Raw genomic sequence first — 16,862 nt, forward strand, 5'->3', positions numbered from 1 at the left:
GTAAATGGTACTGAAAAATCCCTTGTCCTGTTCCATGAAAAATACTGCTGGCATTTTGATTATAATTATACTAAATATATAGGTTAATTTGAAGAGTATGTCCTTTCTAATGTTTTTCAATAATGTTTTTTAATCATCTGTATAAAGGCCTTGTACATCTTTTGTTAGACTTATTCCTAGGTGCCTCATGGTTTATCTTTCGATTGGGAATGGGATGTTTCCTTTGCATCTCTAATTGGTTATTTACAGTATATAGGTGTACAACTGGTTTGGATACATGGCTCTTATATCCAACAGTCTTGCTCAGTGTTCTTATTAGCTCCTATAATTTGTTAGTAGCTTTACTGACCTATTATCTATTCTGTAGAATATATCATTTGAAATTAAAGACAACTTGGTCTTTCTCTATAATTCTTTTATCTGTTTTTTTTTTTTTTTTTTTTTTTGTTGGTCTTATTGCATTGGCTAGGACCAGAAGTACAATGTTGAATAGAAACAAAGATAGCAAGAATTTTTGCCTTACTTCTGTATGCTTCTGGAGTGTTAACTGTGTGTGGTGTTTGCTCCTGGTTTTGAATGCTACCCTTTATCACATTAAGAACGTTGCCTTCGGCCGGGCATGGTGGCTCACGCCTGTAATCCTAGCACTTTGGGAGGCCGAGGCGGGCAGATCACTCGAGGTCAGGAGTTCGAGACCAGCCTGAGCAAGAGTGAGACCCCATCTCTACTAAAAATAGAAAGAAATTATCTGGCCAACTAAAATATATATATATATATATATATAGAAAAAATTAGCTGAGCATGGTGGCGCATGCCTGTAGTCCCAGCTACTCAGGAGGCTGAGGCAGGAGGATCGCTTAAGCCCAGGAGTTTGAGGTTGCTGTGAGCTAGGCTGATGCCACGGCACTCACTCTAGCCCGGGCAACAGAGCAAGACTGTGTCTCAAAAAAAAAAAAAAAAAAAAAAAAAAAGAACATTGCCTTCTATTCCATTGCCAAGAGAGGTTTTTTTTTTTTTTTTGGTTGTTGTTTATTTATTTATTTTTAAAATCATGAATGGGTTGTAAAATTTATCGAATACTCTTCTTGCTGTACTTATCTTTTGATATTTAAATGTGTTGATTTAAACATGGTTGACTGTATGAATAGATGTTGAGCCCTCACTGTATTCCTGAGAACTTTATTTGGTCATACTATATTGTTTTTTATACATGTCTGCATTAATTTGTTAGGGTTTTTTTTTTTTTAGGATTTTTATATTTGTATTTATGATTGAGATAAGTTTTTCTTGCACTGCCCTTTTTGGCTTTGGAAGCACAGCAACATTAATCTCATAAAACAAGTTAGGTAGATTCCTTCTTTTTCTGTTTTCTGGTTTATTTTTTAAGAGAGGGATTGTCTATTTCTTGAATGTTTGTTGGAACTCACCCATAAAACAAATTATGCCCTGTTACCTTTTTGGTGCCTCAGATTTTTAAATGTTTATTGGTTTGTATAGCCTGTACTAAGTCAATTTGGTAATTAATTCATGATTTTATTGGTCATCTATTTTGTTTGTTTTGAAATTTATTTAAAAAAACAATTATAGCCCTTTATTATTTTTTGGTTATTCCTTTTAATTAGTGTTAGAAATATGATTATTTTGTTAGTTTTCTTTTTGACTAGCTTTGTTTATTGTTTTATCAACTTCTGCCCTTAAACTGTATTACTTTTTTCTCTCTCTTTTTCAAGGATTATTCTATTTTGTTTTTTAGATTTGTAAATTAAATACTTAATTGATTTTCTGTTTTTTAAAATCAATAATGTAAATTTAAGCAAATTGTAATGTGTTTTGTTATACTATTCTTTTATGGTAGTTTCCTTCAAAATCTTTTATAATGTGTTATGATTTCCTCTATAACTCAAGACTTATCTGAAAATTCTAAAAGGCACTCCTAAATATGTGTGCTTACATCTTTTTAAACTTTTTATCATTTCCTTTGCAATTTGTTTAAACTTCTATTTTGACCTAGTTCTAGGATTAATGTTTTCCTAAGTACTCCAGAGTAAAAAAATTAAATATATTTTCTGGTTTTTGGATCCAGACTTTTATGTGCTTATGTGTGCTGCGTACATATACATACACAAATACAAATTTAATAGGTCAAGTTTATAAATTTTATTGTTCTGTTCTTCTGTATTTTTTAAATATATGAGTCTAAAGTCTCTCATTATGATAAAGATTGTCAGTTTCTCCCTTTGATTTTTATCAGTTTCCGTTTATCTGTTTTGTGCACGTGGTTTCCTGCATATTATTTACTTACTTCTTGGTCAATTATTTTTAACAATTGTTATACATTATAGTATGCTTCTTGATATTAACATTCTTAGCGTTACTATTTTCATGGCAAATCATTTTTCCTCTTAATCTTTCTTCTGTAGTCCTATTTTTCTATGTTTTTTATAATACAAACACCTTATAGCTGGACTTACCAAAAAAAACCCCTCATCTTATAAATTAATGGCAGGACTAGTCATTTTATACTTACTGTGATTACTCATACCTTTGGAAGTGTTTTTATCATCTTATTTGGGTTGTTTTAACTCTCTTCTTTTTTCCCCTCTTCTGCTTTCTATTGGAGTGAAATTATATTAATTTTTATACTTTTTGTTTGTTTGAAACTATAGATTATGTTGTCATTCTTTTGATAGCTATTCTAAAATTGTAATCATACAGTATTTATTATTCTAAGAAGTCTGTATTCTAGCCACATTGGTTTCTTCTCAGTGTCTGACTGGAACATTTTTCCTCTTACCCAGGATAGCATATCCTTATTCATTCTTCAGGCTTAACTGTCATGTCTTTGGAGAGAACTTTCCTGTCCCTCTTCCCTCTCTAAAATTGCCCCCTTCAGCTCCATTGCTGACTATCATGTCATATTACTTTATTTTTTAACAGCATTTAACACAAATTATAATTATTTGTTTTTGTTTACTTTGGCTATTATATGTCTTCCACCCAAGAATGTAGACTCCATTGGCAGGGATCCTGTCTATCCTGTTTACTCCTGTTTCTGGGACACATAGTACTGTGTTTATCACACAGTAGACTAGTACTCTCTGAATGTTGCTGAAGAAATGAATGCTGTTTTCAAATTATATTGGAAACTTAATAAAGACAGCTGGATTTCTGATCCCTTAGTATCTAACAAAGTTAGAAAAAGAAATTTAGAATGGAGCTACCCAGATATATGAATTCTAAATGTAAGATTTCTTTGAAATATTAATTATAGATTTATGAAAGAATGTATGAATTCAGCTGTGAATTTTAAAAAACTGACACTTCACGTTTCTTTTATGGGACAAAAGCAAATGCTGATGTTTGTTTTGAGGTATTGCAAATTATGAGAGAAAATACTTTTTAAGAGACTTTTTTGATACTGTTTTCTCTTTTCCATTTTTTCTGAACTTGTAAGGGCAAGATCTTTGGTTTTCAACATAATCTGCATTAAATGTTTCAAATTCAATCTGCATTAAATGTTTCAAATTCAGTTGATAAAAGTCTTAGGATAAATACTTAATAGGGAACTACTATATGTTTTGACCACTAGTCGTCAGTATTGAACCACCAATTGTGACCTAATAGGCACTGTTTATTTAAGATGCCAAAGTTTGTTGAAAAATGATTCTTTATAAAATATATACCCTTGGCTCTTAGGGCTTCCTGAAAGTGTACTTTACACAAATGTTGCAACTGAAAAAATCTAATTATTTACCTATTTGCTGTTTGAACTTTTAAATTTGAAACTGTGTTGCTCCCCACTGTTAAAAAATGTATGACACATTGAGTATTATATATTGTATATTAAGACACCTGCTGTATTTAACACTAAAACTGTCATTTCTGTGCATTTGTGTTATAGTTTCTTTCTTGCTTCCTATTCAGGGTTATAGTTTTTTCGTTCTTTCCTTCCTTTTTTCCTCTATGGAGGAAACTATATATAGTAAAACAGAGATTATAATTTGATATGAGAGTTTATTTCACTGGAATCATACATTCACATGTCCTTTTCCACTTTTCATATTTCTAAGTTATACATAAGTATCTCGAAGATACTTTCTCTAAATTTATATCTTATATAGATTTGAACCTCCTCCTTTTAATTATAATTTTCTTCTCCTTAATACTCACTGCGTTTTGCACTCTGTTTTCCACCCACCCCAGTTATAATCATTTGCTATTCTACTGTTGTTTTTCCTGTTAGAAAAGCATTTTCATAGCTCTTTTATGACTCATTGCATTTCTAGTTAATTTATATTTCTATTAAGTACTCCAAATCATTTTTATTTAAATACTGAAGCTGTGGTGTTAATTATTTATTGCACAAGGAATGAGAAACTGCTTATTTCTACTCTACCTTTGTTTATACTATGGTCAAGTATCAGAACAATATTTAGAGCTACAACCTTATTATCTAGTCATTTGATGGACTTTATATGGTTTTGAGAAAAAGGTTATACAGTTGCATGTTTATCATCAGAGGATGAGATCCTGAAACCTTGCTGGCTAATATCAGTCTTGGATGGAAATCAAGTTATAGTGATGCTGTGATTCAAAGCCACAAAGCCTGGGCAGAATTGCATCTCTAGAGCTTCAGTTTCCTGTTCTTTCTCTTCCCGACTGTGAACTTGTTCAGAGGTGCTAAATTTTATCCATTTGTGTGGTTCATCCAAAGAAGTAGTCATATGTTTCTTCTTAAAAAGATGGATAATCATCTTGACAACAAAATAATTTTGTTTTATATTTTAAAATATTTATGTTTCCCTATGTCCTTGCCTTCTCCTTTTCTTCCATTCTTCACATTGAGTCCATCATTACATTTTTTCAGCTTTATTTTAAAAATATTTTCTGAATTGGTAACTATTTATCTCTGCTACCACTTCTCCTTTCTCCTCCTGCCAGGGCTAATGCGAAAGCCTCCTTGCTTTCATTCGAACCCCCTTGCACTCTTTTCCCCACAGAATCAAATAATGTCACATCTTTCTTCAAAACCTTGGTTTCAGTGGTTTCTTTATCGTACTTAGAATGAAATCTAAAGACTACAAGGCCCCTCTGACCTGGTCCCTGAATTCCTCTCACCCTAATTTTCTATTGTTCTTCCTCTTGCCAACCACCGTGGCCTTTTTGCTTTTCCATGGACATACCAGACACGCCCTGCTCCTGGACATTTGTACTTGCTGTTCCCAGAGCTACAAATTTTAAACTCTGGAACAGTTGCATGGTTGTGCCCTCATGTCATTCAGAATTCTACAAGTGCTTGTTAACTTTCCTAAATAGAATACCCCTTCTTCACTCCTGAGCCCCTTACACTGGCTGTGGTTTTTTTTTGTAACACTTTTTGTCATCTGTCATCTGTCTGTCCCCTTGACCAGAATGCAGGCTTTGCAAAAGGCAGACCCTTTGTCTGTTCATTCTTGTGTCTCTAGCACTAAGACCAATGCCTGGCATAGAGTAGAGGCCCAGTGTTTCTTGAAGGAATGAAGGAAGGAATGAATAAATGTACAGTAAGAACTGCACATAGTAAAATATTCATTCGGCCAATACCATCATATACCTACTATGTGCCAGGTACTGTGCTGGGGACTCGGGATTTAAAGATACCTAAAGCATTGTCTTAACCTTTTAGGGGCTCCTAATTTAGTTGAGGAAATAGAGGTGTTAACAATCACTACAATTCAGTAAGGCCATTATTCCAGGTTTGCATACGTTCCAGAGCAGCCCAGAGGGGAAATAATCATCTTTTCCTGGCCCCTTGGGGAAAGTTTGGGTAGAAGAGATGGCATTTTTGCTGAGACTGAATTTTCAAATCATTTTAAGAAATTCTTTAATAAATATTATTCTACCCCATTGCTTATTGTGTTACATGTCAAGAACTTTACCAGTCAGTGGCTGAAACACTTATTTAAATTATGACTTACTATAGTTTTGATTCACACCATTGCTCTTTGTCTTATCATTTTATGCCATGCTAATTATTTTCCTCTCCCTTTTATGTTTGTTACCTGCAGATTACTTTATTTTTTTCTTTTTTTTCAAGGACAAAATAAACACTGTTCACTGTAAGTTTGTGAAAGAACCATTAATGTCAACATGCTGATAAAAAGGAAAGGGATGAAAAAGAATGATTGTCTATTATGGGATTTATTTTTCAAAATGTTTGAACACCGTTTGGCACAGCTTGAAGCATGCAGGTCCAAGATATATCATGTTCTTTAGTCTTCTTCCTTAGGCTTTTTCTTGACTTCCCTCTTTGCCTCCCCACTCCCTTTATTTAACCTATTTCAGATGACATTGATACACTTTTAATATATTTTCAGTGAAAGATATTTTTTCTCCCAAACTCCTTCTAGAAGAGAAGTTGAAAGAGATCTTGGAGGATGTCTCTTTCAGCCTTGTACTTGATACTTGAATTTCCATTTACAGAGTGAACTTCTTGGATGGTTCATGGATGTTGTGGATGCAGTCTCCACAAGCCATATTATTATCTTTCTAGTATTGGGACATAGCTGGCTATATTAAGGAATATTCCATTTCGTAGTATATTTCAGTGGCCTAGTATTTAATAATGATAAAACAAAAATTGAAAGTTTAGAAATATATTCTACACCATAGAAGAAGTAGCATGCCAACTGTTAGTCTATGGATTCTTTTGAAGGGTGCAGTTTTATGAGATGATGTGTAGATGTAGTTGTCCTAAAATTCTTATAATCTCATTTTTATGTAATTAACATTTATACCTTCTTAGGCTTTTTTATTAAGAAAATGATACTTAAGGCTGTTAATTATTAAGTGCTTGCAATGCACTTTCTACTCCCTTTCACTTCCTCATTTCAACTATCCTCCAAAATTCTACCATGTATATTAACTTATACTTTATTATTATTCAAGTAATTTTGAAAAATATGTGTTTTTTAGGATGTTTTCCTGGGTTGATCACTTTGCTTGTAGCTTCCTTGGTCCTACTCTGATTGGATTTAATCTTCATATAATTTTGGGTTCCTCTTTCTCTCCTTTTCTTCTTTTCTTATCACTATTCTGATTGTTTGCTCTCTAGGTTCCTGAAGAGTCATTACTTATTCTCCCTATTATGACCTCTGACTCCTTTATTTTACCAATTCTTTAAGCATATGTGTAGGTATCCTTGTAGAGCACTTCAAATTCTGTTTGGAAATAGTGAAAGTTTACATTATAAATAAACATTGTTATTGCCACTGTGAGTTGTGTTTGAGTCTGACACATATCTTATGTTCATAACATATATTACTAGATCTCAAAGTGTGTTTAATCACATTCATTTTGCTATGTGTACTTATGTGTTCTTGCCAGTATTGTCATTGTAAATTATAACAAATAAGGCTAGCATGAATTTACGTGAGTCCTTTTGTGCAGCAACATATGCAGATAGACATTTAATGCTGTTAATGCTATGATGATGATGAAAAATGTCTGCTGCTCTTGTTGACTGAACAGCTGCCTGACAAAAGACTGAGATTTTCTGTGCGCAGGACTTGTTTAATTTCTATGTTATGCTTTTCTTGAAGAGTGGAACATTTCTTTCTACATTTTCAGTGAAATTATGCTAGGCCATCTGTTTATAAAGCCTTTTTCCATCATTATCAATTAATATTTATTGGGCAACTACTGGGTGCATAGTAATATTGTGCAAACAAAGACCACTCCGCTACAGATAAACTTATTCATTGACTTAGTACTGTTTTATTTTTATTAGAAAATAGTGAAAAAAAATTTTTTTTAAAACCCTAAACCCAAAGGCATAAAATAACATCCTCTAACTTGGAACAATGAAAGATTTTGTATATTTACAGGATTTTCTGCTCAAAGATATATAAAACTTGAGAAATTCTAAATTAAATTTCCATAATTATCTATGATCTTCTGTTTGTCAACAATCCCAACTCAGTGGTCCTGCATTTAGAAAGTCAAATGAAGTATCATATTACTCTGAATTCTAATAAAACTATGCATTTCTTTTTTGAGAGGAAACTACTCGGATAAAAACAGACTCTCCTCTAAGAGCATTTGCTTTTTGATTTTGAAGGAAATCCTGGAAAGTGCACTTGTTGGGCTCACATTTAACTTTACTTGCAAAATTTTTATTAAGCAAAAGATTGCATAAAAATATAATCTGTTCCAGTAAAAGCAATGGCATTTTAGGGAATAATACTCATTACCATTGTTGCTTTTGAATTAAAGAAGTTAAAAGGAGTTGTATGTCTTTTCAGCTTACTGATTTTTTATGCAGTAATTAGGTTTTGTTTTGCAGATGGGCAAATTTAATAACATTTGAAGAATGAAATCCTGACACTAGTCAATAGGGGTTTTACCTTTGAGTTATTTTTATAGTCATGGTCTTAGATTTTTGCTGATTCATGCATGGTCTCTGGCCTATTTAGTGTTCCATGTGGCCATTGGCTAGGTTTAGGGCAAAGACTATAGCCATGGAATAGATAGAGCAAAGAGAATGGGCTCTTATAATTGAACCCTGGTGCCTTGTTTGGCTTCATTGGCACCAGGTGCCCTAAACGGTGACAGACTCCATAAATATGGATCGAGTTGGACCAAGAAGTTTGCTTGTTCATTGGGGAAAATAGATCAGTAAAAAGTACCCATCTGTCCAACCGCAATAATTCCTATAAGAACCCTTGTGGATTCCTGAAATAAGAAACATCTTATCATAAGAAGAGGGAAAAAAAAAAGACATCTAGGCCATTCTTAAAGAGAAACTTTGAGTTTTATGTTTAAAAACTTAAGGTATTTTTAAAGAATATTATTAGAGATTACAATTATTATCAGAAATATTTGACTTCCAATAAATCCTATTTTAACTACATGATACTGGATATTACCCTTTAAGAAACAGGAATAGTTGCATCTTGGGACTTTACTCATTATGTGCTTTCCATTTCCATCTGGAAAATACACACAGTTCAGTTGGCAGCAAGTTTTTGAAATTTCTCCCTTACTTTGATATCCCCTAAATCTGTATGGTATCATAATAGCATAATAGTATCAATATTGATTTCCTTTTGGACTTCCATCAAGCAGTTCTACTTTGACTTACCGAAGTGTTGGGAGTTTTTATGGCTTGTTTTTTGTTTTTCTTTTTCATTGTTGCTGTTGGTATAGGATTTTCTTTCCTTGGTGATGGCTGAAAAATAAATTTCTTTTAACAATTTAAGTGAAATCCACCTAGCTATTTTTGAGTTAGATATTGGTTCAGGGATTTAGAAAATGAATGCATTGTTTTCTGCCTAGAAAAGAAACTTAATTTTTTTTTTTTTTTTTTGGTTTTTGTTGGCACAGATAATCCCCAACTGGATGAACTTAAAGGCTAAAATTTTCCATGACTTTAGCTAGTTCTCGTGGGGGAGGAATCTCCAACTTGATTTGAGAAAAAACAGAATTTAGAAACTCACATGTTCTCACTCATATGTGGGAACTAAATATTAAAACAATTGATCTCATGGAGACAGAGAATAAAATGAGGATTACCAGAGACCAGGAAGGGTAGTGGGGAGCAGGGATAAAGTGAGGATGGTTAATGGGTACAAAAATATAGTTAGAAAGTTAGATAGAGTGAACAATATTTGATAGCACGACAAAATGACTAAAATCAACAATAAGTTAGGATATAATTTAAAATAACTAAAAGAGTGAAGTTGGGATGTTCCTAACTCAAAGAAATGATAAATGCCTGTGGTGGAAGGTACACCGCTTACCCTGATTTGGTTAATACACATTGTATGCCTGTATCAAAACATCGCATATACTGTATAAATATATACAACTATTATGCATCTATAAAAATTAAAAATTAAAAAGAAATTTGAACTGGACAGAAATAAAATCTATGTTAATTTAAGTGAGTAGTACCAGTTCTAACAAAATCCTGCTGTATTACACATAAATATTCCTTTTCAAAATATATATTATTCTATTGATGTTTGATGGCTTTAGAACCATGTTTAGGTTTCCAAAGAGAATTTTGAAGATAAACACTAGATTTCCATTTTTTATTAGAGTTTCCATCATAGTGTTTTATACATACCAAGTACTTAATAAAATTTTTACTTGATTTGAAGTATAACAAATGTCCTTAAAGCTATTTAAAATTTTTAATGTACATAAATGTAAATAACTTGTAGCTTCAATTTATAGTTCATCTGCTTTAATTTGGATCAAAATCTCATTATATTCTGTGGATCTTAAAATATCTGTTCACTGACTTTTATACCTACATGAGGAATTTAATTATAAAAATATTGTTAAGAGCAACTATTTTCTAATGTTAAAATATTTTCAGTGATAGAACTTCTTTATTTTTACTGAAAAAAAATCTGACTTGATAGTTTGTATCTTCAAGTATGATGATACCGACCTACTGTTTGATATGAGCGCAGATTTGTTTTTCTATAGCCTTGTTGATTTACCAGTGTATCATCTACATGTTCTTGCTCTTGTGACCAAAATGCATGCAATTGTAGCACTGCTGAGTGATTAGGGTCAGTTGGGATGGCTTATGTTCATAATTTCTCTCTGGAAATTTCACTGGCCTGTGTGGGAGTTAACATGTGATCTTTATTTCATTCCAGTGCCATAGTTCTTAACTAAGCTTGCTGATCCATTTAAAGTAGACAAAGGGCCTTTAATCCCTTATTTGTTCTACATCTTTGAGTGTGTTATCTGTTAGAGCGTCTTGATAAACATGTCTATTGTCAAAGTTGTAGGGATTTTTGTGGTTAAATGAGAGGTCTACAAACATTTTTTATTACCCTTTCTATTCTTCTCTAAAAGGACAGGCTGCATTTTTTTTGATTATACATAACTGTGAGAGTTTAGAATCATCTACCTCTAATGAATTGAAGTAATACTGTACTCAATATGTTAGTCTTTTTAATGGAAATTGGCATACTTAAGGAAAAAAAGAGAAATTGTTATTATTAAAGATTTAAATGTGCCCCAGAGACCCTCTATTAAGGCTCAGTGTTGTTGCTGTGAACTTAAATGTGTAAAAGACAGTCTAAATCCTGGAGCAGGGCACATGATAGCTTTATAGCTAAACTGCTCTTAAGAAAAAAACAAGCTTTAAAGGGCAAAATAACATAGTAATAGAAATTCATTGGCATGTGATTTTTTTTTCTCCTTTTATAACTGCTTTTACTGAGTCGGTTTTAATATAATTCTAAGTTGCTTGATCTAAGTCAAATGGAAAAGAAATCCAGTGCAGACTTATACCCTTAAAAAAGATAGTAAATGAATTAAGATTTATTATTAAGTTTTAAAGAAATGGCTTATAATTTTGGTTTATTTAATTTTTAAAATGTTTCTCTTGTGTATTATCTGTGTATTCAGAAGTTTAAAGTGCATCAATATATATTTAGTAGGCCTTAAGAGTTAGATTTTCCTTCTTTGTTTTTCATTTTAAACTAGATAATGTAGAAAAATCAGTTTAATATTCCAGGCTAGAATATTGCATCTGTGTTTTCTTGTTTACTGACTCATGTTATATAGAAAGCAGATATAGGATTCAAACTCAATGGCATTTCTAGATGATAAAGTGGAAATGTACTAATTTGCTTTGGATGTTCCTCAGTACCTCACTTTTGCTCCTCTACTGAAAACAATAGAATTTAAGTTCTCATTGGCTAAATTTTCTAAGACTTACATATTCTTATAGAGTCAAAGAAGAAATATAAAAAGGGGAGTATTAAAGTTTCAGGCAGCAATTATGGTTATAATAAAAAAGTATATTATTTTGTAAAAGTCATATTATAAATGATCAAGTGTTGAAGATGAAATCTGAGGAAGAAAGGAGTAATACAAGTTTATTTTAGCGAATTTCTAAGTATCCAAGAGAATCCGGCTCCTTATATATGGAAATGTGGATTTTTAAGAAAATAGTTGACTTTCAGAGGAATTATGTTTTTATAGGGTATAATTCTATGTATTAGAAAATACAATTTGGATAATTAAAGTTTTGCTTGCTTTTAACACCAAGTAAAATTATTAACATTTATACCAATTATGAGAATGAAGATTAAACATCTCTTACTGTGAGAATGACGGTAATTATTTTCCACACTGCCCTTTAAGGGGAATGGATCCTGGTAACTGATGAGTGCTTTATTTACAGGGCTGGGGAAGTAGGGGTGTTAAGTGTGGTTATATGTTTATATGTTCCAAATTAAGAACTGTGAGAGAGGCAAATTGCTCTGCATAACTCAGAGAGGGAGGTATAGAAGCTTGTGGGGAAGGTCCAGAAGCTGCAAAGAAACCCAACAATGAGGCTGGACAAGATGTAGGCAAACAGGGAAGAAGGAGAATTCCTGATTGGTGGAGTGGCCCAGGAGAATTAAGAGAACAGCTATGTTTGCTGGAGATTTGAGGAGTGTATTCCATCCGCCTAACTAGCCTCACATAAATTAATCTAGATCACTCACTGATGCTTTCAGTATAAGTAGATTATTTCAAGGCTCATGTAAAGAGGTTCAGCATTCTACTTACTGGCAAGCACTGGCCTGTGAGTCAACTTACTAAGAATCTGGGTTGCATTAAACTGTAAGGTCTGAAGGAGGAAACATTTTTAGGCCAAGAAAGACCAAATAGCTGCTATAGTGAACTATGGGTCTGGCTCTGAGCTAAAATCAGTGGGTGAAACTACACTTACATAGCCTCAAAGTATCTCCTCAAATATGTGTTAATTAGTTTGGTGGTTTTAACATATTTCAACATATTCTTTGATATTCTTCTTTGGGAGGCAGAGTTTAATTCCTCTCCCCTTGAGTGTGGGCTGGGCTTAGTGAGACTCTTCTAATAAACATGGTATGGAACTCAGAGCTATTCATATCTTGACAACTCTTCTGTAAACTTCAAATTATTTCAAAAGACAAAGATTTAGAACCCATTCAGGAGATTTTTTTTTCCTGCAGAAAAAACTAAAATGATGAGTTAAGAAAACAGGAAAAGGTTTGACCTCTTTGATTTAAACACAAAAATGTTTATTTTTCAACATCACTATACTGTGATAATACTTTTTCAAGACAGACAACTTGGTGCTTGAAAGAATGCAGTGATTAAGAGAGATGAGGCATCTAGAAAGCCTGCTAGTATATGAAGGACATAGTTTGCCAATTACAAAGTGAAATTATTTGTCAGAGATTATAAAGGGATATTTATTTGTACATTCAATAGGATTAGTTTACTACCTGATATGTGCCCAGTACTATCTTAGAAATAAAATATGATTATGACAGCCGAGGTCTCTGGCCTTCTGAAACTTACACCATAGTGACCTGGAAGCTTTTATATTACTATTTAGAATTGTATGTTTCTTCGTAAATGAAGGTTATTTTGACTGAAATAAAATTTTGAATGATTATTCTGAGTGTCTATTAAATAAGTACAAATAAGTATGTATATATATAAATTAAAATATAGTGAACTCTTGGGAAATGCTAACATATCTTTCTCATTTTTGAATGTGAAATGTTATATGTTTTTAAAATTTAATTTTTGGAAATCATGGGAAAGGGTCAAAATGGATTAATTCCAGTTAGCAAACTGGGAAAATTTCTCTGGAGACTTTTTGGGGTTCAAATTCTTCAGTAAGTTAAACTCAAGATTTGTAGCATGAGGTTGTCAAGTTTTAAAAGCTCAGCAGGTGACTCCTTTTTTTTACATGAGCAAGCAGAGGACAGAGGAGGAAACAATCTGAAATAAGAAGAGATACACAAAATCACATTGGAAGAATCATTTAATCTTAGCCATTACTGGTTGACGGTTGCAGAGTCTTCTGAATTAGATTTTGAACTCAGCTTTGGAATGGCTCTTGCATTTGGGACAAGCCTTTCTTATTTGAAATTGTTCACCGCTTCTGTCCTCCTTTCCATGTTGTGCCCTCAAATGACCTCACCTGGCTTGGGTGAACCTTTACTGAACACTCATGTGGAGTGGCTTCTGCTCAGGAGTTTGAATCCAGAAGTGGAGGCTGACTATCATTTGACGAACTTGTCAACTGCATGAAGAAGTCTTCCTTCTAATCATGCGTTTATGGAAAAGCTCGGGCTGGTTTTTAGATCAAAAAAGATGTATTGAGTCATGTGCTAGATTGAGTTAAAAACAAGAACAAAAAAAGTATTGAAAAGAAAGATACTTGATTAAGTTTAACTCATTAAAAAAATTGAGCTAGGTTGGAATGACGATGTTATAGAATAAGACAGTTCAAAATTTTATAAAATGAATTAAAAAATGTAGCAACAGCTTCTTCATATCTTTTTCTTGGTAATTCCTCTCTCTCTCACACAGACATACACATGGTCATTGGATGGGGAGAGACTGAGGAAGCATGGAAAGAACAGAGATGCCAACAGTCATTTTCAAATTTCTAGGATAATTTTGTTCAGGAAAAATGTATAAACACATCCTGCCTGCTAAAATTGAATAGATTATGCATACAGAATTAAATATTATTACAAATTCCACTTACCCTACAATAAAGAGCAAATATCAGATATCAAAATCATTTGGTAACTACCTGAAAGGCATTATGATTTTTAATACTTTATCAATACCAATAATTCTATTATAATAATAATAATAGCTGCCTTTTATTGCATACTTGTTATGCAATGTTATGCTATATGTGCTTTACAAGTATCAATCTATTTAGTGTTCACCACCATCCGATAAGGTTGGTATTATTATTTCAATATGGAGAGGCAGTGCCACTCAGTGGTTAAGAGGCAGGCAGCCAGAATCTACATCCTTTGTCTGTCATAGGCTAGGTGATCTTGGGCAAGTTATTCAACTCCTTGTGCCCCAATTTCTCCCTTAGTAAAATGGGCTTAATAATAACACATGGAATTATCATGAGGATGAAATGTATATATTTAATATATGTAATATATTTATACTATCAAAGTGTTATTATACTCAAATCAAAATTATTTTTCATTTTGATGATGCTTCTCTGCCTTTTTACTCAATTGCTATTTTACTAGTGAGAATAAGAACCATGGCAGAGGAGACTGTAATCTCATGGGTAGGGGGCCCTGCTTATTTTATATACACATATATTACTAGCCCCTAGGACAGTGTCTGACACATAGTAAGTGCATTTAGAATATATTTGTTGAACGTGTAAGTTAATAAATTGATTATAGTTGAGTATACTTTCATCAAAGCAGTTTTTAACATATTTTTCTGTTTGCCTAAGAGTTTTTTTTTTTTTCTATTGAACTTGTTGGAAAAGACTTCTGGCAGCCTAGCTTTTTTCAATTTGTATGGCCTATTTATATATACAATTTGCTAAGTCAAAATGCTAAAATTCTCAAAATTTTTAAACAAATGGAATGCATTTCAGGTGTTATGAAAGATTGTTCCAAGTATAATTTTTTTGGTAAAGTTCAATTTTATATGAACATAGAAACAAACCCAAACAAACAGTTTTGCGGTTAACTTTTGATATTTGTATTTTCTTAAAGTTCTTTTTTCCATTTTATTAAAGAAGGGAAACTGTACAAAAGAATTTCTTCATGAAATATGGTTTCAAGAGCCAGTTATGTGTTGTGATAAAATGTCATGTATGTAATAATGATGTTAACAAGTGTATTTCTATCTTGTTGATAATATTTTTTCAAAATTTGAAAAACTAGTTAGCTAGTTTTTGGTAGTATGTCTAAATAGTCGAGTAGCTTATATAGCTCTTAAATACTATTATTTGAGCAAGTGGTAAGCTTTGTTTGTTTTTAAGAAAACTGTTTGCTGTCTAGACTCTCTAAATATGTAAAAAATTCCCAAAGATGGAGAAAAAATGAAACTAAATGAAAATTAGAAAGATCAATAAGTTGTTTTTGTTTTATCCCCACTGAAGGTTTCCGTGAATAAGCAGGTTGTAATTTATTTATAGATTTTATGCAACTCATAACCATAGTCTCCTCAGCCTTAATAAATAGTAAATCCTAGTGGTGACTTTCAGTTTTATACATATTTTGGAATAATACATTATTTTTTCACCTTTTCCATTCTAGGCTCTGAAGAAACAAGAAGCTAAAGCAGATGAGAATGAGGGAGCAATAAAAAATAAGCTAAGACAAACTGAAACTGAGAAGAATCAAGTAAGATTTTAAAAGTTGTCTTTCAGAGAGTAATGTGGTTTGGGACCTGTGATATTTGTTGAGTGCCTTGAAATGTGTAGCTAAGATCATTTAGAACACTAAAGCCATTATCTTTTGAGTGGGAGTTCCGTGGTTCAGCGGCTCTGACACTCTCTGCTACTTGCGTTTGGAAGTAGATACAGGGGTCGTCTTCTACCTTTAAGCAAATTAAACTTTACTTTTCCTTGCTGGGGAACATTTAAAGATCTTGACTTTGTTTGAAGGGTTAGGAAAGACCTGTCATTTGAAGGTAATATTTTGGCTACATCCATTTTCATTATAGAGTTCTGAAAACCTTTCCTATTCTCATTAAATATTAGGACCTTTGACATATATTCGTGTCTGTGAACACAAAGGACCTAGCACATTATAGTAAGAAAGGAATTCAAGGGCCAAACAACTCTCCTTAATTTGCAAATAAGTACATTTAAGGATGAGCCCAATGTAATGAATGGAGTAAAAATTTTCCCTGTTCTTTACTTGATATCACTTTTTTCTACCTACCATTACCTCCTTTATTTTATTTCACCAACCTATGTAACATTCAATAATGCTTCCATGTTGTCTTTATGGTAAGCAAGATATGTCACGCCATCACATTTGCCCTTTGGGAGTTCAGACTGTTGATGTTACACAGGGATTATGACC

General features: G+C 32.6%; 1 protein-coding gene across 4 annotated transcripts in view; it reads left to right on the forward strand.

Annotated features, from left to right (window-relative positions):
• Nucleotides 1–16,862, forward strand: part of CEP128 (centrosomal protein 128) — a 338,052-nt gene that overhangs the window by 56,681 nt on the left and 264,509 nt on the right. For all 4 annotated transcript variants that reach the window (XM_045562464.1, XM_045562473.1, XM_045562480.1 and 1 more), the window contains one exon: nt 16,089–16,175. In XM_045562464.1, coding sequence (XP_045418420.1) covers nt 16,089–16,175 — 87 coding nt within the window. The remainder of the gene's footprint in view (nt 1–16,088; nt 16,176–16,862) is intronic.

The sequence above is a fragment of the Lemur catta genome, chromosome 1, assembly GCF_020740605.2.
Source record: "Lemur catta isolate mLemCat1 chromosome 1, mLemCat1.pri, whole genome shotgun sequence".
Classification (NCBI taxonomy): Eukaryota; Metazoa; Chordata; class Mammalia; order Primates; family Lemuridae; genus Lemur; species Lemur catta.